General features: G+C 48.9%; 1 protein-coding gene across 1 annotated transcript in view; it reads right to left on the reverse strand.

Annotated features, from left to right (window-relative positions):
* AGRN (agrin) overlaps positions 1–26,327 on the reverse strand; it is a 156,386-nt gene that overhangs the window by 112,258 nt on the left and 17,801 nt on the right. Inside the window, exon 3 of the mRNA XM_083876993.1 lies at positions 24,214–24,241. Within this exon, the coding sequence (XP_083733119.1) occupies positions 24,214–24,241 (28 nt within the window). The remainder of the gene's footprint in view (positions 1–24,213; positions 24,242–26,327) is intronic.

Raw genomic sequence — 26,327 nt, forward strand, 5'->3', positions numbered from 1 at the left:
ATTCCCGTCCATCCCACAGCTCCCTGTCCCTCGGGACATCCCACAGCCACACTGGACACTTGACCCCATGGAGCCACAGGCCAAGGATGACTCCTGGATGACTCCTGGACACTCCAGCCCCTTCCCACACAATTCCCATCCTTCCCACATCCATCCCTGTCCCTGGGGAGACCCCAAAGGGGTCAAGCCACAATGGACACTTGACCCCATGGAGCCACAGGCCAAGGGTCACTCATGGGGACGCCAGACCACTCCTCTGTCCACCCACAGCCCAGGATGGACACTCCAGCCCCTTCCCACACAATTCCCATCCCTCCCACAGCTCCCTGTCCCTCGGGACATCCCAAAGCCACACTGGACACTTGACCCCATGGAACCACAGGCCAAGGGTCACTCATGGGGACTCCAGAACCTCCTGTGCTCAGCCAAATCCTGATGTTCCACTCTGGATGGACACTCCAGCCCCTTCCCACACAATTCCCACCCCTCCCCAGCCCAGCAGGGCTCACACATTCCCCTCCCATTCCCAGAACAAAAATCCCATTGAGCTGAAACTCCTCCACAATTCCCTCCCTCTGGCTTTGATTTTTCCCTGCAGCTCCCTGGGGCAGCTGAGAACATCGAGGAGAGATAAAGGAGGAAAAAAAAAAAAAAAAAAAAAAAGGAGTTTGTTTTAGTCCAGATTTGATAAAACAAAAAAAAAAACTCAAAAGGAGAGTGAAAGGGAGGCTCCGTTCCAAGGTCAGCAAAGTTTTTCCTCCTCAATGGGAACAAGGAATATTCCTGGGAAAGGCGGTGCTGGGGTAATAAAAAGCTGCCCTTCCCCTCCTTTTCCCTTCCCCTCCCCTCCTGAGGTGACTTTGACTCGCTGCCCGTGACTGGGACAAGTGACACTGGCTGGGAAAGCCACGTGTGGCCACCCCTGGAGCTGCTCCTGAGTCACTGCCGGGGTTTTATCCCGGGACAAAGTCCAGCCTTGGCCTGGAAAATAAAAACAAACCCAGCCCGGAGATCCTCAGCCTGGAAATGAGGCTCTGGGAAGTGGATTTAAAGGAAATATTGGCTCCTGAGTCACTCCTGGGTTTTATCCCAGGCTAAATGATGGGGTAAAGCTCAGCCTTGGCCTGGAATAAAAAAAATACAAAAAAATCCAGCCTGGAGATCCTGAGCCTGGAAAAAAGGCTCTTGGAAGCGGATTTAAAGCAAATATTGGGCTCCTGAGTAATTCCCGGATTTTTATCCCAGGGCAAAGCTCAGGCTTGGCCTGGAAAATAAAAACAAACCCAGCCTGGAGATCCTGAGCCTGGAAAAAAGGCTCTGGGAAGTGGATTTAAAGCTGGGCAGGGTAGGAAGGGCCTTTCCCAGGTTTCCCCAGGAGAAAAACCTCAGAAATCCCAAGGAATGGGATGAGGGTGGATATTGAGGACCTGGGAATGTCCAGGAACCAGAAAGAGGAGCTGGGAAAAATCAGAATATCCACAATTTCATCTTGTTCCAGAGTTTCTCGAGTCTGGCAATAAATTCAGTGATATTTTAAATATTGTTTTTTCCTGAAGTTTGGGGAAAGTTTGTGTTAATTACACCCTAATTAGGCGAGTCACAGATTGATTAAACCAGCACTGAATAAACGACCCCACCCTCCCTACAGAACCCAAAATTTGGGATGAGGAGACGGAATTTGGGAATTGGGGAACATCCCCAGAGCCTCGAGAGGAAAAAACCAGGATTTTCCTCACTTTCCTCCCTTTTTCAAATTCCCAAAACGGCGCCAAGGATCGGAACCAGATGTGTGGGAAGTGTCTCATTAGCGGGAATTAATTCACCCTACAGAACCCAAATTTTGGGATGGGGAGACGGAATTTGGGAACTCAGGAACATCCCCAGAGCCTCGAGAAGAAGAAACCAGGATTTTCCTCACTTTCCTCCCTTCTTCAAGTTACCGAAACGGCGCCAAGGATTGAAACCAGATGTGTGGGAAGTGTCTCATTAGCGGGAATTGCTTCGCCCCCACAGAACCCAAATTTTGGGTTGGGGAGATGGGATTTGGGAACGAGAGGAAGAGGGAGAGACCAGGATTTCCCTGACTTTCCTCTCCTCCCTGAGTTCTTCAAGTTCCCAAAACAGCACCAAGGATTGAAACCAAATCTGTTGGAAGTGTCTCATTAGCGGGAATTGCTTCATCCTACAGAACCCAAATTTTGGGATGAGGAGACGGAATTTGGGAACTCAGGAACATCCCCAGAGCCTCGAGAGGAAAAAACCAGGATTTTCCTCACTTGCCTCCCTTTTTCAAATTCCCAAAACGCCGCCAAGGATTGAAACCAGATGTGTGGGAAGTGTCTCATTAGCAGGAATTGCTTCACCCTACAGAACCCAAATTTTGGGATGAGGAGACGGAATTTGGGAACTCGGGAACATCCCCAGAGCCTCGAGAGGAAAAGGGAGAGAAAAATACCAGGATTTCCCTCACTTTCCTCCCTTCTTCAATTCCCAAAACGCCGTCAAGGATTGGAACCAGATGTGTGGGAAGTGTCTCATTAGCGGGAATTAATTCACCCCACAGAACCCAAATTTTGGGATGAGGAGACGGAATTTGGGAACTCAGGAATATCCCCAGAGCCTCGAGAAGAAAAAAACAGGATTTCCCTGACTTTCCTCCCTTCCCCGAGTTCTCCAAGTTCCCAAAAGGCTGCCAAGGATTGGAACCAGATGTGTGGGAAGTGTCTCATTAGCGGGAATTGCTTCACCAGGATTTGAGGTTTTTCACTTTTTTTCTGCCACTGGCAAAATAAAAAAATGCTTGGAAGGGGGTTGGGAACAAGGGAAAAAACAAAACAAAACAAACAAAAAAAACCCCAAACCAAACAACAAAACCAAAACCAACCAACCAAACAAACAAAAAAACCCCCAAAAAATCCCACAAAAACCTCCAACAATAAAACACAAAAAAAACCCCAAAAACCAAACAAGCACAAAAAAACCCAAAACCCAAAAACCAAACAAACACAAAAACCCCAAAAAACCAAACAAACACAAAAAACCCAAAGGCCTAAAAAAAAACCCCCAAAATAACCTCAAGCGAACAAACAAAACCTAAAAAAACCCAAACCAAAACCAAAAAACAAACAAAAAAATAACCACAAAAACCCCACAACCCCCCCCCCAAAACACAAAAAAAACCCCCACCAAAAAAACACCCCAAAAATTAAAAAAAAAGCCCAAAACTAAAAATCCAAAACCAACAACAACAACAACAACAAAAAAAAAAAAAAACCAAAAAACCCAAAAAATATCCCTGAAAAAACCCAAAAACAAAACAAAACAAAACAAAACAAACCCAAAAAAACCCCCAAAAAAACCCCAAAAAAACCCCAAAAAATAACATAAAATAAAATAAAATAAAGTAAAATAAAATAAAATAAAATAATAATAATAATAAAAAAAAAACCCCAAGCCACCAAAACCAAACCAAAACAAAATAAAAAATCCTCAATACAGAATTTTTTCTGCACAAACATTTGGGATTTCAGGAAAAGGCAAAGTTTGTTCAGCCGGGGCTGGCGGCAGGTTCAGGGATCCCAAACCACTCTGGGAGATTAAACTGAAAAAACTCCTCCCAAATCCCATTTTCCTGCCTCACCGAGGCCCAACCAGGCGTGAAATGAGTTTTTAGTTCATTCCTTGGCACCTTCCCGGCTTCCAGAGGGGGAAAAACAAGCAGGAAACACTTTGGGAATTTCTTTTCCAGGTTTTCCTGACTGATCCATGAGTTCCCAGCCAGTTTTCCTTGGATTTTAGGGTTGGATTTGACAGATCTGGGCAATCAGAGCAGGCAGGTCCTTGCAGGGAACAGACTCCAGGATCCCCATCCCTGTGTTCCCACTGGGTTTTCCTTGGATTTTAGGGCTGGATTTGACAGATCAGAGCAGGCAGGTCCTTGCAGGGAAAACAGGTTTGAGGCTGCTCAGGGATGTGGCTCCAGGATTTCCTGACTGATCCATGAATTCCCACTCAATTTTCCCTGGATTTCAGGGCAATCAGAGCAGGCAGGTCCTTGCAGGGAACAGACTCCAGGATCCCCATCCCTGAGTTCCCACCTGGTTTTCCCTGGATTTCAGGGTTGGATCAGGGAGATCAGAACAGGCAGGTCCTTGCAGGGAACAGACTCCAGGATTCCCATCCCTGAGTTCCCACCTGGTTTTCCCTGGATTTCAGGCTTGGATCAGGCAGATCCAAGGAATCAGAGCAGGCAGGTCCTTGCAGGGAAAACAGGTTTGGGGCTGCTCAGGGATGTGGCTCCAAGTTTTCCTGACCCATCCATGAGTTCCCAACCAGTTTTCCTTGGATTTTAGGGCTGGATTGGACAGATCTGGGCAATCAGAGCAGGCAGGTCCTTGCAGGGAACAGACTCCAGGATCCCCATCCCTGTGTTCCCACTGGGTTTTCCCTGGATTTCAGGGCAATCAGAGCAGGCAGGTCCTTGCAGGGAAAACAGGTTTGAGGCTGCTCAGGGATGTGGCTCCAGGTTTTCCTGACCCATCCCTGTGTTCCCAACCAGTTTTCCCTGGATTTTAGGGTTGGATCAGGGAGATAAGAATAGGCAGGTCCTTGCAGGGAAAACAGGTTTGGGGCTGCTCAGGGATGTGGCTCCAGGATTTCCTGACTGATCCATGAGTTCCCAACCAGTTTTCCTTGGATTTCAGGGCAATCAGAACAGGCAGGTCCTTGCAGGGAACAGACTCCAGGATTCCCATCCCTGAGTTCCCAGATGGTTTTCCCTGGATTTCAGGGCTGGATCAGACAGATCAGAACAGGCAGGTCCTTGCAGGGAACAGAGACTCGGGGCTGCTCAGGGATGTGGAATTCTGTGGGATGTGGAATCCCACAGGCTGAAGGATGAAGGATCCTAAACCCCTCCAGAATCCCTTTCCAGGGACAGGGAGGACACAAAGCCTTTTGTCACCATCACTTTGTCACCATCCCGTGTCCCCAGGTGCCACTCCTGACACCGGGGACAACCCCAGGAAAGCCAGAAAATCCCGGGAAAGCCAGAAAATCCTGGAAAGCAGCTCCTGCATCCTAAATCCCTCCAGGAATCCCTTAGGGACAGGGAGAGGACACAAAGCCTTTTGTCACCATGGCTTTGTCACCATGGCTTTGTCACCATGGCTTTGTTACCCTTGTCCCTTGTCCCCAAGTGTCACTCCCGACACTGGGGACAACACCAAGGACACCAATCCCCATGGACTGGGGAACCCAGAAAATCCTGGGAAGCAGCTCCTGCATCCTAAACCCCTCCAGGAATCCTTCAGGGACAGGGAGGACACAAAGCCTTTTGTCACCATCACTTTGTCACCATCACTTTGTCACCCTTGTCCCTTGTCCCCAAGCTCCAGGACACCCCCAGGGACCCCAATCCCAGGAGCAGAACCCAAGCTGTGGGTGGGGGGTCCCCCTGTCCCCCCACAGCCCTTGGGGACAAAAAGTGACCTTTGGTGGCCACAACCTCCCTTGGGGTGGGGACAGAGCAACGGCGGCTCCGAGGATGAACCACGTCCTCTTCATTTTATTTTATTTTATTTTATTTTATTTTGTTTTGGTTTATTCTATTTTATTTTATTTTATGTTATTTTATTTTATTTTGTTTTATTTTATGTTATTTTATGTTATTTTATTTTATTCTATTTTATGTTATTTTATGTTATTTTATGTTATTTTATGTTATTTTATTATGTTATTTTATGTTATGTTATTTTATTTTATTTTATTTTATTTTATTTTATTTTATGTTATTTTATTTTATGTTATTTTATGTTATTTATTTTATGCTATTTCATGTTATTTTCTTTTCTTTTCTTTTATTTTATTTTATTTTATGTTATTTTATTTTATGTTATTTTATTTTATTTTACTTTATTTTCAGCACAACCCAAGCCCGCAGAGCTGTGTCCCCCCGTGTCCCCCAGGCCTGTCCCAGCCCCGTCTCTCCCGGCACACAAAGAGCCGCTTGTGTCGGGATCTGCTCCTGGGCCAGGAGCCAGCGCTGGCAGCTCCGGCCCCGAATCAAAGCCCCCATTGTGCCTCCCCCGGCAGAGCTGGGGCCACCCCGAGGGGGACACGATGGGGACAGCGACAGAGCGGGGACAGAGACAGAGCGGGGACAGTGTGGGGACAGTGTGGGGACAGCGGAGTGTTGGGAGTGCAAAATATCCCCATAAATCCGTCCTTTGTCAGGTCAGGAATTGGGGATGGATTCAGGATGGAGCCCTGATCCACCACTCCAGAATGGAGAGTCCCTAAATTCTTCTTGGGATCAGCTCCCACTGGGAATTCTGATCCCACAGGCTGGAGGATCAAGGGGGGCAGGTTATCCCACAGGACAGAGCCATGGGTGAGCTCTGGGATCCCTAAAATCCCTTCCTTTGCCAGGCCAGGAATTGGGGATGGATCTCTGCTGCACCATGGAGAGTCCTGAATCCCTCCTGGGATCAGCTCCCACCAGGAATTCTGATCCCACAGGCTGGATGGAGCCAGGGACAGAGTCAAGACGGGTTCCAGGATCCCTAAAATCCCTTCCTTTGTCAGGTCAGGAATTGGGGATGGATCCAGGATGGATTCCTGATCCACCACTCCAGAATGGAGAGTCCTGAATTCCTCCTGGGATCAGCTCCCACTGGGAATTCTGATCCCACAGGCTGGAGGATGAAGGGAGGGAGGTTATCACACAGGGACAGAGCCAGGACGGGTCCAGGATCCCTAAAACCCCTTCCCTTCCCAGGGAAAATCCCTTCCCTTCCCAGGGAAAATCCCTTCCCTTCCCAGGCCAGGAACTGGGAATGGTGTCCCAGGCCAGGATCCGTCCCTGCCTCCCCCATTCCATTCTGGGAGAGCCCCAAACCCCTCCTGGGATCAGCTCCAGGGGGAATTTTCCCAGCCCACATTCCACAGGCTGGAGGATGAAAGGAGCCAGATTATTCCACAGGGACAGAAACCCTAAAAACCCTTCCCTTGCCAGGGAAAAACCTATTCCCTTCCCAGATCAGGAACTGGGAATGATGTCCCAGACCAGGATTCATCCCTGCCTCCCCCCGAAATCCCTCCTGGGATCAGCTCCCACAGGGAATTCTGATCCCACAGGCTGGATGGAGCCAGGGACAGAGTCAAGACGGGTTCCAGGATCCCTAAAATCCCTTCCTTTGTCAGGTCAGGAATTGGGGATGGATCCAGGATGGATTCCTGATCCACCACTCCAGAATGGAGAGTCCTAAATTCCTCCTGGGATCAGCTCCCACTGGGAATTCTGATCCCACAGGATGAAGGGAGGGAGGTTATCACACAGGGACAGAGCCAGGACAGGCTCCAGGATCCCTAAAATCCCTTCCCTTCCCAGGGAAAATCCCTTCCCTTCCCAGGGAAAATCCCTTCCCTTCCCAGGCCAGGAATTGGGAATGATGTCCCAGGCCAGGATCCGTCCCTGCCTCCCCCATTCCATTTTGGGAGAGCCCCAAATCCCTCCTGGGATCAGCTCCAGGGGGAATTTTGCCAACCCACATTCCACAGGGACAGAAACCCTAAAACCCCTTCCCTACCAGAGGAAAAAACATTTCCTTCCTTCAGGAGTTGGGAATAATGGCCCAGGCCAGGATCCATCCCTGTCTCCTCCCCAAATCCCTCCTGGGATCAGCTCCCACTGGGAATTCTGATCCCACAGGATGAAGGGAGCCAGATTATCCCACAGGGACAGAGCCAGGACGGGTCCAGGATCCCTAAAATCCCTTCCCTTCCCAGGGAAAATCCCTTCCCTTCCCAGGCCAGGAACTAGGAATGGTGTCCCAGGCCTGGATTCATCCCTGCCTCCCTCCCAAACCCCTCCTGGGATCAGCTCCAGGGGGAATTTTGCCAGCCCACATTCCACAGGCTGGAGGATGAAAGGAGCCAGATTATTCCACAGGGACAGAAACCCTAAAAACCCTTCCCTACCAGAGGAAAAAACATTTCCTTCCTTCAGGAACTGGGAATGATGTCCCAGGCCAGGATCCATCCCTGCCTCCTCCCCAAATCTCTCCTGGGATCAGCTCCCACTGGGAATTCTGATCCCACAGGCTGGAGGATCAAGGGAGGGAGGTTATCCCACAGGGACAGAGCCAGGACGGGCTCCAGGATCCCTAAAACCCCTTCCCTTGCCAGGCCAGGAACTGGGAATGGTGTCCCAGGCCAGGATCCATCCCTGCCTCCCCCATTCCATTCTGGGAGAGCCCCAAATCCCTCCTGGGATCAGCTCCAGGGGGAATTTTGCCAACCCACATTCCACAGGGACAGAAATCCTAAAACCCCTTCCCTACCAGAGGAAAAAACATTTCCTTCCTTCAGGAGTTGGGAATAATGGCCCAGGCCAGGATCCATCCCTGTCTCCTCCCCAAACCCCTCCTGGGATCAGCTCCCACTGGGAATTCTGATCCCACAGGCTGGAGGATGAAGGGAGCCAGATTATCCCACAGGGACAGAGCCAGGACGGGTCCAGGATCCCTAAAATCCCTTCCCTTCCCAGGGAAAATCCCTTCCCTACCCAGGCCAGGAATTGGGAATGGTGTCCCAGACCAGGATCCGTCCCTGCCTCCCTCCCAAATCCCTCCTGGGATCAGCTCCAGGGGGAATTTTCCCAGCCCACATTCCACAGGCTGGAGGATGAAAGGAGCCAGATTATTCCACAGGGACAGAAACCCTAAAAACCCTTCCCTTGCCAGGGAAAAAAAACATTCCCCCTTCCTTCAGGAGTTGGGAATTATGTCCCAGGCCAGGATCCATCCCTGTCTCCACCCCAAATCCCTCCTGGGATCAGCTCCAGGGGGAATTTTGCCAACCCACATTCCACAGGCTGAAGGGAGCCAGAGTATCCCACAAGGACAGGGCCAGGACGGGCTCCAGGATCCCTAAAATCCCTTCCCAAGTGAAAAACTCTTCCCTTCCTTCAGGAGCTGGGAATGGCGTCCCAGACCAGGATCCATCCCTGTCTCCTCCCCAAATCCCTCCTGGGATCAGCTCCCACTGGGAATTCTGATCCCACAGGATGAAGGGAGCCAGATTATCCCACAGGGACAGAGCCAGGACGGGTCCAGGATCCCTAAAATCCCTTCCCTTCCCAGGCCAGGAATTGGGAATGGTGTCCCAGGCCTGGATTCATCCCTGCCTCCCTCCCAAACCCCTCCTGGGATCAGCTCCAGGGGGAATTTTCCCAGCCCACATTCCACAGGCTGGAGGATGAAAGGAGCCAGATTATCCCACAGGGACAGAAACCCTAAAACCCCTTCCCTACCAGAGGAAAAAACATTTCCTTCCTTCAGGAACTGGGAATGGTGTCCCAGGCCAGGATCCATCCCTGTCTCCTCCCCAAATCTCTCCTGGGATCAGCTCCCACTGGGAATTCTGATCCCACAGGCTGGAGGATGAAGGGAGGGAGGTTATCACACAGGGACAGAGCCAGGACGGGCTCCAGGATCCCTAAAATCCCTTCCCTTGCCAGGCCAGGAACTGGGAATGGTGTCCCAGGCCAGGATCCATCCCTGCCTCCCCCATTCCATTCTGGGAGAGCCCCAAATCCCTCCTGGGATCAGCTCCAGGGGGAATTTTCCCAGCCCACATTCCACAGGCTGGAGGATGAAAGGAGCCAGATTATTCCACAGGGGCAGAAACCCTAAAAACCCTTCCCTTGCCAGGGAAAAAAACATTCCCTTCCTTCAGGAGTTGGGAATGGTGTCCCAGGCCAGGATCCATCCCTGTCTCCACCCCAAATCCCTCCTGGGATCAGCTCCAGGGGGAATTTTGCCAACCCACATTCCACAGGCTGAAGGGAGCCAGAGTATCCCACAAGGACAGAGCCAGGACGGGCTCCAGGATCCCTAAAATCCCTTCCCAAGTGAAAAACTCTTCCCTTCCTTCAGGAGCTGGGAATGGTGTCCCAGACCAGGATCCATCCCTGTCTCCTCCCCAAATCCCTCCTGGGATCAGCTCCCACTGGGAATTCTGATCCCACAGGATGAAGGGAGCCAGGTTATCCCACAGGGACAGAGCCAGGACGGGTCCAGGATCCCTAAAATCCCTTCCCTTCCCAGGCCAGGAATTGGGAATGATGTCCCAGGCCTGGATTCATCCCTGCCTCCCTCCCAAACCCCTCCTGGGATCAGCTCCAGGGGGAATTTTCCCAGCCCACATTCCACAGGCTGGAGGATGAAAGGAGCCAGATTATTCCACAGGGACAGAAACCCTAAAAACCCTTCCCTTGCCAGGGAAAAAAAACATTCCCCCTTCCTTCAGGAGTTGGGAATTATGTCCCAGGCCAGGATCCATCCCTGTCTCCACCCCAAATTCCCCCTGGGATCAGCTCCCACTGGGAATTCCGTGAGCTCACATTCCCAGCCCTGATCCCACAGGGACAGAAACCCTAAAAACCCTCCCCTTGCCAGGGAAAAAAAACCATTCCCTTCCTTCAGGAACTGGGAATGGTGTCCCAGGCCAGGATCCATCCCTGCCTCCCCCATTCCATTCTGGGAGAGCCCCAAATCCCTCCTGGGATCAGCTCCAGGGGGAATTTTGCCAGCCCACATTCCACAGCACAGACTCCACCCCTTTACCCAAATTCCCCAAATCCCTCCTCCTCTCCAAAACTCCTTTTTTTTTTTCCCTCCTGAGCAGGAGCAAAATGCAAATAAATCCCCTGCAGGGGAAGCCGAGTGTTCTCTCTCCTTTTCCCTTTTGCTCTTTAAAGTCGCTTTTTCCTCCCGTCGTCCTGAATAATTGACGGGGGAAACATGAAATATTTAAAGCCTTTCAAGATTTTTCCATTAAAATTCATTCTCTTTTCTCCTTCTGGGAATTGCTGTTTGCTGCTCATCCAGGGCAGAGCTGCCTCCTTTTTCCTTTTTAAAACTCTGGGATTTTTTAAACTCAGGGATTTTAAAACTCTGGAGGAGATTCCCTTTGGAATTGTTTCATGGAGAGCCCAAAATTAAATCCTGAGTTTTTCTCCGTCAGCTGCTCATCCCGTTCCCTCCTGATTCCAGCAGAAATTCTGTAGTTCTGCCTCTTCCAGCCCAGATTTTCCCAGGTTTTCCCAGATTTTCCCAGGATTTTAAAGCTCCAGAGGAGATTCCCTTGGAATTGTTTATTGGAGAGCCTAAAATAACATCCTGGATCCCTCTCCATCATCCTGCTCATCCTGTTCCCTCCTGATTCCAGCAGAAATTCTGCAGTTTTGCCTCCTCCAGCCAAGATTTTCCCAGAATTTCCCTGCATTTCCCAGATTTTCCCAGCTTTTCCTGGGATTTTTAAACTCCAGAGGAGATTTCCTTGGAATTGTTTATTGGAGAGCCTAAAATAACATCCTGGATCCTTCTCCATCATCCCGTTCTCTCCTGATTCCAGCAGGAATCCCAAAGTTCATTCCCAACCTCTTCCCAGTTGATTCCACCTCATTCCCAGCTCATCCCAGCTCATCCTCAGTAAATTCCCAGCTCATTCCTAGCCAATTCCCAGTCAATTCCAGCTCATTCCCAGCCCATATTCCCAGTTCATTCCCAGTCAATTCCCAGCTCATTCCATCTAATTCCCAACCCCTTCCCAACTAATTCCCAGCTCATATTCCCAGCTCATTCTCAGTTTATTCCCAGTTGATTCCAGATCATTCCCAACTCATTCCCAGTCAATTCCCAACCTCTTCCCAAATAATTCCCAGCTCATATTCCCAGCTCATTCCCAACTAATTTCCAGCTCATATTCCCAGCTTTTTCCAGCTCATATGCCCCAGTCAATTCCCAGCCCATTCCCAGCTCATTCCCAACTAATTCCCAGCTCATTCCCAGGTCATTCCATCTAATTCCCAACCCCTTCCCAAACAATTCCCAGCTCATATTCCCGGCTCATTCCCAACTGATTCCCAGCTGATTCCAGCTCATTCCCAACTAATTTCCAGCTCATTCCCAGTCAATTCCCAATCCCTTCCCAAATAATTCCCAGCTCATTCCAGCTCATATTCCCAGTCAATTCCCAGCTCATTCCCAACTCATACTTGATTCCCAGCCCATTCCCAGCTCATAATCCCAGCTCATTCTCAATCAATTCCCAACTCATTCCCAGCTCATTCCCAACTAATTCCCAGCTCATTCCCAGTCAATTCCCAGCCCCTTCCCAGCTTATTCCATCTAATTCCCAACCCCTTCCCAACTAATTCCCAGCTCATATTTCCAGCCCATTCCCAGCCCCTTCCCAGTTAATTCCCAGTCCCTTCCCAGCCCCTTCCCAGCTCATTCCATCTAATTCCCAACCTCTTCCCAACTAATTCCCAGCTCATATTCCCAGCTCATTCTCAGTTTATTCCCAGTTGATTCCAGCTCATTCCCAGCTCATTCCAAACTAATTCCCAGCTGATTCCAGCTGATTCCCAGCTCATTCCATCTAATTCCCAACCCCTTCCCAAATAATTCCCAGCTCATATTCCCAGCTCATTCCCAACTAATTCCCAGCTCATAGTCCCAGCTCATTCTCAGTTTATTCCCAGCTGATTCCAGCTGATTCCCAGCTCATTCCCAGTCAATTCCCAGCTCATTCCCAACTCATTCCCAAATAATTCCCAACCCACTCCCAGCCCCTTCCCAGCTCATTTTCCCAGCTCATTCCCAACTAATTCCCACTTCATATTCCAGCTCATTCCCAACTAATTCCAGCTCATTCCCAGCCCCTTCCCAGCTCATTCCAGCTCATATTCCCAGTCAATTCCCAACCCCTTCCCAAATAATTCCCAGCTCATTCCCAGCCCATTCCCAGCTCATATTTCCAGTTCATTCCAGTCCATTCCTGTTCATTCCCAGCTCACATTCCCAGCCCATTCCCATCTCTTCAGAGGCTGCCGGGACGGGCTCAGGTTTCCCAGGGAATTCCTGGAGTTCTCAGGTTTCCCAGGGAATTCCTGGAGTTTAATGAATTCCCGACCTCGGGCAAAACTCTCCCAGTTCCCTCCCCTTGACCCCGAGTGACCCCGAGTGACCCCGAGTGACCCCGAGTGACCCCGAGGGTTTGTTTGGATCCATAAATTCCCAAAAGCCGCATGTGGGATGGGGAGGGGTTTGTTTTCCAGGAGGGAAAATTGTCAGGGAATGATGGGCAGGAAAATAGAGAGGGAAAATGGGGAATTCAGGGAATTGGGAAAGGAAAAAAAAGGGAAATACAGGGAAACTGGGAAAGGGAAAATTGGGAAATTTGGGGATATAGGGAAAGGAGAAATTGGGAAATCCAGGGATAATGGGAAGGGAAAAAATGAAAAATTCAGGGATAGTGGGAAAGGGGGAATTGGGAAATTCAGGGATATTGGGAAAGGGAAAAACTGAGAAATCCAGGGATCCTGGGAAAGGAAAAAAAAAACCTGGAAATATGGGGATACTGGGAAAGGGGGAAGTGGAAAATTCAGAGATATTGGGAAGGGAAAAAAATGGGAAATTCAGGGATCTTGGACAGGAGAAACTGGGAATTCAAAGATCCTGGGCTGGAGAAACTGGGAAATTCAGGGATATTGGGAAAGGGAAATTGGGAAATTCAGGGATAATGGGAAAGGGGGAACTGGAAAATCCAGGGAAACTGGAAAAGGGGAAAGTGGGAAAATCAGGGATATCGGGAAAGGGGGAACTGGGAATTTGCGGATCCTGGGAAAGGGGAAACTGGGAAATTTGGGGAAATTGGGCAGAAAAAAACTGGGAAATCCAGGGAAACTGGAAAAGGGGAAAGTGGGAAATTCAGGGATAATGGGAAAGGAAAAAAAAGGGAAATTCAGGGATATTGGGAAGGGAAAAAATGGGAAATTCAGGGAAAGTGAACAAGAGAATCTGGGAATCCAGGGATGGGAAAGGGAAAATTGGAAAATTCAGGGATCCTGGGAAAAATGGGAAATTCAGGGATACTGGGAAAGGTAAAAACTGGGAAAATCAGGGATGGGAAAGGGAAATTGGAAAATCCAGGGATACTGGGAAGGGAAAAACTGGGAAATCCAGGAATACTGGGAAAGGATTAACTGGAAAATTCAGGAATACTGGGAAAGGAAAAACTGGAAAATCCAGGGATGGTGGGAATTGGGAAATCCAGGGATATTGGGACAGGAGAAACTGCAAAATCCAGGGATGGGAAAGGAAAAAACTGGAAAATCCAGGGATCCTCGACAGGAAAAAAATGGGAATTTGTCACCTCCTTTTTTTCCCCACCTTCCTCACCATCCCTGAGCTCCAGGGAATATTTTTTAATCCAGGACAGAGGAGTTTTTGTCCCCTCTGTGCCACCTGCCCAGGGGAAACTCCAAGGAAAAGGAAAATTCCAAGGAATTCTCCTCCAATCTCATTAATCAGACACAGAATTCCTGCCCTGCCCCAATTTCCATCCCCAAAAATAAGAGGAATGATGTTCTTACCTGATAAATAATCCAAAATTCCGCAGGGGAGGACACAAAGGGCGGCACATGGAAAATAAAAATAAACAGGAAAAGGGATGGTGAGAAAAGGGAAAATCCTGCTGAGGGAAAGGGGTTGGGCAGGAGAGGGAGTTTCACCCAAAAAAAGGTGAAATTCCCCCCATAAAATCTGAATTTTCCTCCAGAAATTCACCCCAAAAAACCTGAATTTTCCCCGAGAAATTCACCCTAAAACCCCTGAAATTTCCTCCAGAGATTCACCCCAAAAAACCTGAAATTTCCCCTAGAGATTCATCCCAAAAAAACCTGAAATTCCCCCAAAAAACCTGAATTTCCCCCCAGATATTCACCCAAAAAATCCTGAATTTTCCCCTAGAAATTCACCCCAAAAACCCTGAAATTCCTCCCAGAGATTCATCCCAAAAAAACTGAAATTCCCCCAAAAAACTGAATTTCCCCCCAGATATTCACCCCAAAAAATCTGAAATTCCTCCAAAGATTCACCCCAAAAAAACTGAAATTTCCTCCAAAGATTCACCCAAAAAATCTGATATTTCCCCTAGAAATTCACCATAAAAACCCTGAAATTCCCTCCAGAGATCAACCCCAAAAAAACCTGAATTTCCCCTATAGATTCATCCTAAAAAACCTGAAATTCCCCCCCAAAAAAACTGAATTTCCCCCCAGATATTCACCCCAAAAACCTGCAGTCCCCCCCGAAATTCATCCCAAAAAATCTACAATTCCTCCAGAGATTCACCCCAAAAACCCTGAAATTCCCCCAAAAAACCTGAATTTCCTCCAGAGATTCGCCTCAAAAAACCTGAAATTTCCTCCAAAGATTCACCCAAAAAAATCTGATATTTCCCCTAGAAATTCACCCTAAAAACCCTGAAATTTCCTCCAGAGATCAACCCAAAAAACCCTGAAATTTCCTCCAAAGATTCATCCCAAAACCCCCTGAAATTCCCCCAAAAAACCTGAATTTCCCCTCACATATTCACCCCAAAAATCCTGAATTTTCCCCTAGAAATTCATCCTAAAACCCCTGTAATTCCTCCAAAGATTCACCCCAAAAAACCTGAATTTTCCCCTAGAGATTCATCCCAAAAAACCTGAAATTCCCCCCAAAAAACCTGCAGTTGACACAGCACTCAGTGTCCACCCTAAACTGGACACCCAGAACTGGACACAGCACTCAGTGTCCATCCTGAACTGGACACAGCACTCAGTGTCCATCCCGAACTGGACACAGCACTCAATGTCCATCCCGAACTGGACACAGCACTCAGTGTCCATCCTAAACTGGACACAGCACTCAATGTCCACCCAGAGCTGGACACAGCACTCAGTGTCCATCCTGAACTGGACACAGCACTCAGTGTCCATCCCGAACTGGACACAGCACTCAGTGTCCATCCTGAACTGGACACAGCACTCAGTGTCCACCCTAAACTGGACACAGCACTCAGTGTCCATCCTGAACTGGACACAGCACTCAGTGTCCATCCTGAACTGGACACAGCACTCAGTGTCCACCCAGAACTGGACACAGCACTCAGTGTCCATCCTGAACTGGACACAGCACTCAGTGTCCATCCCGAACTGGACACAGCACTCAGTGTCCATCCTGAACTGGACACAGCACTCAATGTCCATCCCGAACTGGACACAGCACTCAGTGTCCATCCTGAACTGGACACAGCACTCAGTGTCCATCCTGAACTGGACACAGCACTCAGTGTCCATCCCTAAACTGGACACAGCACTCAGTGTCCACCCAGAACTGGACACAGCACTCAGTGTCCATCCTAAGCTGAGATCCCAAACTGGACACAGCACTCAATGTCCACCCCAGACCGGACACATCACTCAATGTGTGACCTCAGGACAGGATGGACAATGACCTCCCGCAGCTCCAGCTGGACATTCCATCCCTTCCCTGACAGGGCCACCCCCTGGCTGGACACACGGACAGACGGACAGATGGACGGACAGAGGGACAGCTGGGACGTGTCCATCCTGCAGCTCTCAGGCCGTGGGATCAGAGCTCTCAGGAAATAAAAACTCAGGAAAAAAAAAAAATAATAAATAAATAAAACAAATCCCAGCTGGAAAAATGGAGCAAAAGGCACAAAAGGAGTGGCAAAAAACTGAGGGAAAAAGGGTTTGGAGCTGGAGGGATTTTTTTCTGTATGGAAAAGGTGTCAGTGGGGTCCCAAAAATTGATAGGGAATACCTGGAAATTCCCCAAATTCCCTGGAAAAGGAATTTTCCCATTAGACCCCTTGAAATTCCCCAAATTCCCTAAAAGAGGCACCAGTGTGGCTCCCCAAAATTCCTTTTCCACCCTTGGAAATTGCCCAAATTCTCTGGAATTTCCTGGAATTTCCCCAAATTCTTTAAAAGAGGCACCAGTGGGACTCCCCAAAATTCCCCTCACATCCCAAAAAATTGCTGAAATTCCCTAAAAGAGGCACCAGTGTGACTCCCCAAAATTCCTCTTGAATCCCTTGAAATTCCCCAAATTCCCTGGATTTGGTGGTGCCCCCCAATATCCCTCTCACATCCCAGGAAATTCCCCAAATTCCCTGGAATTGGCAACAGTGGCATCTCCCTAAAATTCCTATTGAATCCCTGGAAATTGCTGAAATTCTCTGGAAAAGGAATTTTCCCCTCACAGCCCTTGAAATTCCCCAAATTCCCTAAAAGAGGCACCAGTGGGGCTCCCCAAAATTCCCCTCACATCCCAAAAAATTGCTGAAATTCCCTAAAAGAGGCACCAGTGGTGCCTCCCCAAAATTCCTCTTGAATCCCTGGAAATTCCCCAATTTCCCTGGAATTCCTGATAATCCCCTCACACCCCTGGAAATTCCCCAAATTCCCTGGAACAGTCTCCAGTGTGACCCCCTAAAATTCCTTTTCCACCCCTGAAAATTCCCCAAATCCCCTGGAATTCCTGTCACACCCCAAAAACTGCCCAAACTCCCTGAAAAAAAGATAATTTATTTTTTTTTCCCCTTATCAGGACAGATTTGGTGGCAGGAGCAGCTCCAGCCCCTCTCAGCCTCTGCTCTGGGATGGATTCCAGAGGAATTATTTTTTTTTATCTTTATTTTTTTTTTTCCAAAAGGTTTCCCACGGCTCTGGAATGTCCAACATCCTCCCCCAGGGCTGGGGACACTCTGGGGACACTCTGGGGACAGTGGGGACAGCACAGCCCGGTGCTCCCAGTGCCCTCCCAGTGCCCTCCCAGTGCTCCCAGTGCCCTCCCAGTGCTCCCAGTGCCCTCCCAGTGCTCCCAGTGCTCCCAGTGCCCTCCCAGTGCTCCCAGTGCTCCCAGTGCCCTCCCAGTGCTCCCAGTGCTCCCAGTGCTCCCAGTGCCCTCCCAGTGCTCCCAGTGCCCTCCCAGTGCTCCCAGTGCTCCCAGTGCCTTCCCAGTGCTCCCAGTGCTCCCAGTGCCCTCCCAGTGCTCCCAGTGCCCTCCCAGTGCTCCCAGTGCTCCCAGTGCCCTCCCAGTGCCCTCCCAGTGCTCCCAGTGCTCCCAGTGCCCTCCCAGTGCTCCCAGTGCTCCCAGTGCTCCCAGTGCCCTCCCAGTGCTCCCAGTGCCCTCCCAGTGCTCCCAGTGCCCTCCCAGTGCTCTCCCAATGCCCTCCCAGTGCCCTCCCAGTGCTCCCAGTGCTCTCCCAGTGCTCCCAGTGCTCCCAGTGCTCTCCCAGTGCTCCCAGTGCCCTCCCAGTGCTCCCAGTGCTCCCAGTGCCCTCCCAGTGCCCTCCCAGTGCTCCCAGTGCCCTCCCAGTGCTCCCAGTGCCCTCCCAGTGCCCTCCCAGTGCTCCCAGTGCCCTCCCAGTGCCCTCCCAGTGCTCCCAGTGCCCTCCCAGTGCTCCCAGTGCCCTCCCAGTGCCCTCCCAGTGCCCTCCCAGTGCTCCCAGTGCCCTCCCAGTGCCCTCCCAGTGCCCTCCCAGTGCTCCCAGTGCTCCCAGTGCTCCCAGTGCCCTCCCAGTGCCCTCCCAGTGCTCCCAGTGCCCTCCCAGTGCTCCCAGTGCTCCCAGTGCTCCCAGTGACATGGAGAGTGGGATGGTCCTGGAGAGGAGGAGGAGGAAAAAGGAAATGGAAAGAGAAAGGGAAAGAAAAATGAAAAAGCAGCCCTGGACCCCCAAATAACAGCCCTGGATCCTAAAGAAACAACCCTGGACCCAAAAAACATCTCTGGACTAAAAAACAGCCCCGGACTAAAAATGAGCTCTGGACCTCCAAAAAATATCTCTGGACCCTAAAAACAGCTCTGGACTAAAAACAGCTTTGCATTAAAAAACATCCCTGAACCAAAAAAACATCTCTGGACCCAAACCAGCCCTGGACCCAAAAAAACCTGGAGTGAAAAAGTAGCCCTGGACCCTAAAAAACAGCTCTGGATTAAAAAATAACACTGGACCAAAACAATATCTCTGGACCCAAAACCAGCCCTGGACCCCCCAAAAATATCTCTGGACCCTAAAAACAGCTCTGGATTTAAGAACAGCCCTGGACCAATAATAATAATAATAATAATAATAATAATAATAATAATAATAATAATAAATATATATATAATAAAAATAATAATAATAAAAAAAATCTCTGGACCCAAAAACCAGCCCTGGATTTAAAAACAGCCCTGGACTAAAAAATAGCCCAGAACCCCAAACTCAGCCCTGGACCCCCAAAAACATCACTAGACTAAAAACAGCCTGAATTAAAAACAAACCCTGAACCAAAACAACATCCCTGGACCCCAAAAACAGCACTAGACTAAAAACAGCCCTGGATTAAAAAATAGCCCTGGATCAAATAAAATAAAATAAAATAAAATAAAATAAAATAAAATAAAAATAAAATAAAATAAAATAAAATAAATAAAAATAAAATAAAATAAAATAAAATAAAATAAAATAAAATAAAATAAAATAAAATAAAATATCTTTGGACACAAAAACCAGCCCTGGATTTAAAAACAGCCCTGAACCAAAACAACATCTCTGGACCCAAACTCAGCCCTGGACCCCAAAAAACATCACTAGACTAAAACCAGCCTGAATTAAAAACAAACCCTGAACCAAAACAACATCCCTGGACCCAACCCCATCTCAGCCTCACATTTTCCCCCCTCAGTGGGTGGGAAAATCCATCCTTTGATGTTTCCAGGACAAAAAGCTGAGCCACGGGAGATAAAAAAAAATTTAAAAAAAAAACCAAACAAACCTCCCAAACCTCACCACGGGACACATCCTGGAGCTGGGCTGGGAAAATAATTCCATTTCCCACGGAAAAAAACCACAGGAGCAGCTGTTTAACAACACCCAGAGCACAAAAAATTGGGATTTTCAGGGGGGAAAATTGGCTTTAAAAAATGGTGTTGTGGGATAATTCCTCAGGGTTTGTTGTTGTGTTATAAATTCCCTGGAAAAGGCATCAGTGGGATCTCCAAAATTGCTCTTGAATCGCTTGAAATTGAATTTATAAATTCCCTGGAATTCCTGATCATTCTCACACCCCTGGAAATTCCCAAATTCTCTGGAATTCCTGATAATCCAGTCATATCCCTGGAAATTGCCCAAATTCCCTGGAGGGAGCAGATCCAGCTCTGGCATTGCCCAAATTCCCTGAAATTCAGAATATCCTGATAATTCCCATACACATCCCTGGAAATTCCCCAAATTCCCTGGAGCAGAGGAGCTCCAGCATTGCCCCAATTCCCTGGAATTCCTGATAAATCTCTCTCACCCCTGGCATTGCCCAAATTCCCTGGAATTCAGAATATCCCTCACACCCCTGGAAACTGCCCAAATTCCCTGGAACAGACAAGTTCTGGCATTGCCCAAATTCCCTGGAATTCCTGATTTTTTTCCCCTCACACCCCTGGAAAATACCCAAATTCCCTGGAGCAGAGGAGCTCCAGCATTGCCCAAATTCCCTGAAATTCCTGATTTTTTTACCTCACACTCCCAGAAAATGCTCAAATTCCCTGGAATTCAGAATATCCTGATAATCCCTTCACACACCTGGAAATTGCCCAAATTCCCTGGAGCAGAGGAGCTCCAGCATTGCCCAAATTCCCTGGAATTCCTGATAATTCCCACACACCCCTGGAAATTGCCCAAATTCCCCGGAACAGGCACCAGTGGGGCTCCCCAAAATTCCTATTCCACCCCTGGAAAATGCCCAAATTCCCTGAAATTCCTGATTTTTTTTTCCTCACACTCCCAGAAAATGCCCAAATTCTCTGGAATTCCTGATAAATCTCCCACCCCTGGAAAATGCCCAAATTCCCTGAAATTCCTGATTTTTTTTTTTTTCCTCACACTCCCAGAAAATGCCCAAATTCCCTGGAATTCCTGATAAATCTCCCACCCCTGGAAAATGCCCAAATTCCCTGGAGCAGAGGAGTTCCAGCATTGCCCAAATTCCCTGGAATTCCTGATAAATCCCTCACACCCCCCTGGCATTGCCCAAATTCCCCGGAACAGGCACCAGTGGGGCTCCCCAAAATTCCTATTCCACCTCTGGAAATTCCTCCAATTCTCTGGAATTCCTGATAAATCTCTCACACCCCTGGAAATTGCCTAAATTCCCCAGAACAGACAAGCCCTGGCATTGCCCAAATTCCCTGAAATTCAGAATATCCTGATAATCCCCACACACCTGGAAAATGCCCAAATTCCCTGGAATTCCTGATAATTCTCACACACCTCTGGAAATTCCCCAAATTCCCTGAAATTCAGAATATCCTGATAATCCCCACACACCTGGAAAATGCCCAAATTCCCTGGAATTCCTGATAATTCTCACACACCTCTGGAAATTCCCCAAATTCCCTGAAATTCAGAATATCCTGATAATCCCCTCACACCTCTGGAAACTCCCCAAATTCCCTGGAGCAGAGGAGCTCCAGCATTGTCCAAATTCCCTGAAATTCCTGATTTTTTTCCCTCACACTCCCAGAAAATGCCCAAATTCTCTGGAATTCCTGATAAATCTCCCACCCCTGGAAAATGCCCAAATTCCCTGGAGCAGAGGAGCTCCAGCCTTGCCCAAATTCCCTGGAATTCCTGATAAATCTCTCACACCCCTGGAAATTGCCTAAATTCCCCAGAACAGACAAGCCCTGGCATTGCCCAAATTCCCTGAAATTCAGAATATCCTGATAATCCCCACACACCTGGAAAATGCCCAAATTCCCTGGAATTCCTGATAATTCTCACACACCTCTGGAAATTCCCCAAATTCCCTGAAATTCAGAATATCCTGATAATCCCCTCACACCTCTGGAAACTCCCCAAATTCCCTGGAGCAGAGGAGTTCCAGCATTGTCCAAATTCCCTGAAATTCCTGATTTTTTTCCCTCACACTCCCAGAAAATGCCCAAATCCCCTGGAGCAGGGGAGTTCCAGCAATGCCCAAATTCCCTGAAATTCCTGATTTTTTTCCCTCACACTCCCAGAAAATGCCCAAATCCCCTGGAGCAGGGGAGTTCCAGCATTGCCCGAGTTCCCTGGGAGGGCCCCGGGAGGTCCTGGCGGGATCCCAGGGGAGCATTGCTGGAATTCCAGCCCCGACAGCCACATTCCTGACACTGGGACAGGGACAGGGACAGGGACAGGGACAGGGAGAGAGGGGACATGGGGCAGCCAGGGGAACTGGGAATGGGAAAAACTGGGAATTCAGGGAGACTGGGAAAGGGGGAGCTGGGAAATTCAGGGATATTGGGAAAGGGGGAACTGAGAATTCAGGGAGACTTGGAAGGGGGAAATTGGGAAATCCAGGGATACTGGGAAAGGGGAAATTGGGATTCCAGGGAACTGGGACATCCAGGGAAACTCAGAATCCAGGGAAACTGGGAATGGGGAACTGGGAATTCAGGGAGACTTGGAAAGGGGAAACTGGGAAATTCAGAAATACTGGGAAAGGGGAACTGGGAAATCCAGGAGTAATAGGAAAGGGGATACTGGGAATTTTAGGGATACTGGGAAGGCGGATACTGGGAAATTCAGGGAAACTGGGAAGGGGGAAATTGGGAATTCAGGGATAGTGGGAAAGGAGATACTGGGAAATCCAGGGATAGTGGGAAGGGGGAACTGGGAAATCCAGGGGTAATGGGAAAGGGGAGATTGGGAAATTCAGGGATACTGGGAAACGGGATACTGGGAAATTCAGGGAAATTGGGAATCCAGGGAAACTGGGAAAGGGGAACTGGGAAATTCAGGGATACTGGGAAAGGAAAAAACTGGGAATTCAGGGGTAATGGGAAAGGGGAAACTGGGAAATCCAGGAGTAATAGGAAAGGGGATACTAGGAATTTGAGGGATACTGGGAAATCCAGGGAAATTGGGAAATCCAGGGAAACTGGGAAAGGGGAACTGGGAAATCCAGGGAAACTGGGAATGGGGGAATTGGGAATCCAGGGATACTGGGAAATTCAGGGATATTGGGAAAGGGGAAACTGGGAAATTCAGGGATACTGGGATGGGGGAAATTGGGAATTCAGGGATATTGGGAAAGGGGAAATTGGGATTCCAGAGATCCCTGGACAGGAGGAATTGGGAATTCAGGGATTGTGAGCAATCCATGGGTCCTGGGCAGGGAGAAACCAGGAATCTAAATCCAGGGAAAAACTGGGACATCCAGGGATACTGGGAAAGGAAAAAATTGGGAATTCTGGGATAGTGGGAATGGGGGAACTGGGACATTGAGGGAAACTGGGAAAGGAAAAAATGGAAAATTCAGGGATACTGGACAGGAGAAAACTGGGAATCCAGGGATACTGGGAAGGGATAAAATGGGAATCCAGGGATCCTGGGAAAGGGAAATTTGGGGATCCTGGGCAATCCAGGGATGCTGGAAAAGGGGAATCCGGCCTTCCATCCCCTGAGGTGGAGCTCGGGTCCATGGGAGCCTTCCCAGAAGGATTTAACCCCAGTTGGGATCAAAATTCCACAGGAATTTAAAATTCCACAGGAATTTACTGAACAAATGAACAAACAGAGACTCTCAGCTCCTGCCACAGCCCAGGAATGTTCTGGAATGTTCTGGGAGGGAGGGAGGGACTCCAGGGGGGACAGGGATGGGACAGGGATGTCCCAAATCAGCCCCAGAGCTGCTCCTGGTGTCCCCAGAAAGTCCCAAAACAGCCCCTGGTGTCCCCAAAAAGTCCCAGAGCTGCTCCTGGTGTCCCCAGAAAGTCCCAAACTTGTTCCTGGTGTCCCAAATCAGCTCCTGGTGTCCCCAAACAGTCCCAGAGCTGCTCTTCATGTCCCAAATCACCCCCAAAGCTGCTCCTGGTGTCCCCAAATCACCCCCAGAGCTGTTCCTCATGTCCTAAATCAGCCCCAAAACAGCTCCTGGTGTCCCCAAAAAGTCCCAAAACAGCTCTTGGTGACCCCAGTCACCCCCAGATCAGTTCCTGGTGTCCCAAATCAGCTCCTGGTGTCCCCAGATCAGCCCCAGAGCTGCTCCTGGTGTCCCCAAAAAGTCCCAGATCAGCCCCTGGTGTCCCCAGAAAGTTCCAGAACTGCCCCCTGTAAAAAATCCTGTCAAAATCCCACGAAAAAAAATCTCATAAAAATCCCATTAAAATCCCATAGAACCCTCACAAAACTCTAAAAAAAAAAAAAAATCCCATAAAAATCCCATAGATCCCCACAAAATTCCCCATAAAAATCCCATTAAAAAACCCCATAAAACCCCTAAAAACACCAAAAAAACCTCATAAAAAACAAAAAACCCAACCTCACCTTCCACACAGTGCTCCACCTCCTCCAGGTTTCTCAGGGTGACGCATACGAGGCTGGAGTTGAGCACGAGCTCGTTGCGGTGCTCACGCTCACAAAACTCCAAAAAAAATCCCATAAAACCCCCATAAAAACCCCTAAAAACCCCTAAACAAAACCCGTAAAACCCCTAAAAACACCAAAAAAACCCTCATAAAAACCAAAAACCCCAACCTCACCTTCCACACAGTGCTCCACCTCCTCCAGGTTTCTCAGGGTGATGCGCATGAGGCTGGAGTTGAGCGTGAGCTCGTTGCGGTGCTCATGCTCACAAAACTCCAAAAAAAATCCCACAAAACCCCCATAAAACCCCTAAAAACACCAAAAAACAAAACCCAACCTCACCTTCCACACAGTGCTCCACCTCCTCCAGGTTCCTCAGGGTGATGTGCACGAGGCTGGAGTTGAGCGTGAGCTCGTTGCGGTGCTCACGCTCACAAAACTCCAAAAAAAATCCCATAAAACTCCAGTAAAACCCCTAAAAAAACCCCAAAAAAAACCCCAAAAAACAAAACCCAACCTCACCTTCCACACAGTGCTCCACCTCCTCCAGGTTTCTCAGGGTGACGCGCACGAGGCTGGAGTTGAGCACGAGCTCGTTGCGGTGCTCATGCTCACAAAACTCCAAAAAAAATCCCGCAAAACCCCCACAAAACCCCTAAAAACCCCTAAACAAAACCCGTAAAACCCCTAAAAACACCAAAAAAACCTCGTAAAAAACAAAAACCCCAACCTCACCTTCCACACAGTGCTCCACCTCCTCCAGGTTTCTCAGGGTGATGCGCACGAGGCTGGAGTTGAGCACGAGCTCGTTGCGGTGCTCACGCTCACAAAACTCCAAAAAAAATCCCATAAAAACCCCCTAAAACCCCTAAAAAACCTCGTAAAAACCAAAAAACCCAACCTCACCTTCCACACAATGCTCCACCTCCTTCAGGTTTCTCAGGGTGATGTGCACGAGGCTGGAGTTGAGCGTGAGCTCGTTGCGGTGCTCATGCTCACAAAACTCCAAAAAAAATCCCATAAAACCCCCACAAAACCCCTAAAAACCCCTAAACAAAACCCGTAAAACCCCTAAAAACACCAAAAAAACCTCATAAAAACCAAAAACCCCAACCTCACCTTCCACACAATGCTCCACCTCCTCCAGGTTTCTCAGGGTGACGCATACGAGGCTGGAGTTGAGCACGAGCTCGTTGCGGTGCTCACGCTCACAAAACTCCAAAAAAAATCCCATAAAACCCCCATAAAAACCCCTAAAAACCCCTAAACAAAACCCGTAAAACCCCTAAAAACACCAAAAAAACCCTCATAAAAACCAAAAACCCCAACCTCACCTTCCACACAGTGCTCCACCTCCTCCAGGTTTCTCAGGGTGATGCGCATGAGGCTGGAGTTGAGCGTGAGCTCGTTGCGGTGCTCATGCTCACAAAACTCCAAAAAAAATCCCACAAAACCCCCATAAAACCCCTAAAAACACCAAAAAACAAAACCCAACCTCACCTTCCACACAGTGCTCCACCTCCTCCAGGTTCCTCAGGGTGATGTGCACGAGGCTGGAGTTGAGCGTGAGCTCGTTGCGGTGCTCACGCTCACAAAACTCCAAAAAAAATCCCACAAAACTCCAGTAAAACCCCTAAAAAAACCCCAAAAAAAACCCCAAAAAACAAAACCCAACCTCACCTTCCACACAGTGCTCCACCTCCTCCAGGTTTCTCAGGGTGACGCGCACGAGGCTGGAGTTGAGCACGAGCTCGTTGCGGTGCTCATGCTCACAAAACTCCAAAAAAAATCCCGCAAAACCCCCACAAAACCCCTAAAAACCCCTAAACAAAACCCGTAAAACCCCTAAAAACACCAAAAAAACCTCGTAAAAAACAAAAACCCCAACCTCACCTTCCACACAGTGCTCCACCTCCTCCAGGTTTCTCAGGGTGATGCGCACGAGGCTGGAGTTGAGCACGAGCTCGTTGCGGTGCTCACGCTCACAAAACTCCAAAAAAAATCCCATAAAAACCCCCTAAAACCCCTAAAAACCCCTAAACAAAACCCGTAAAACCCCTAAAAACACCAAAAAA

This window comes from Zosterops lateralis, assembly GCF_965231275.1.
Source record: "Zosterops lateralis genome assembly, chromosome: 22".
In the NCBI taxonomy this organism is placed as follows: Eukaryota; Metazoa; Chordata; class Aves; order Passeriformes; family Zosteropidae; genus Zosterops; species Zosterops lateralis.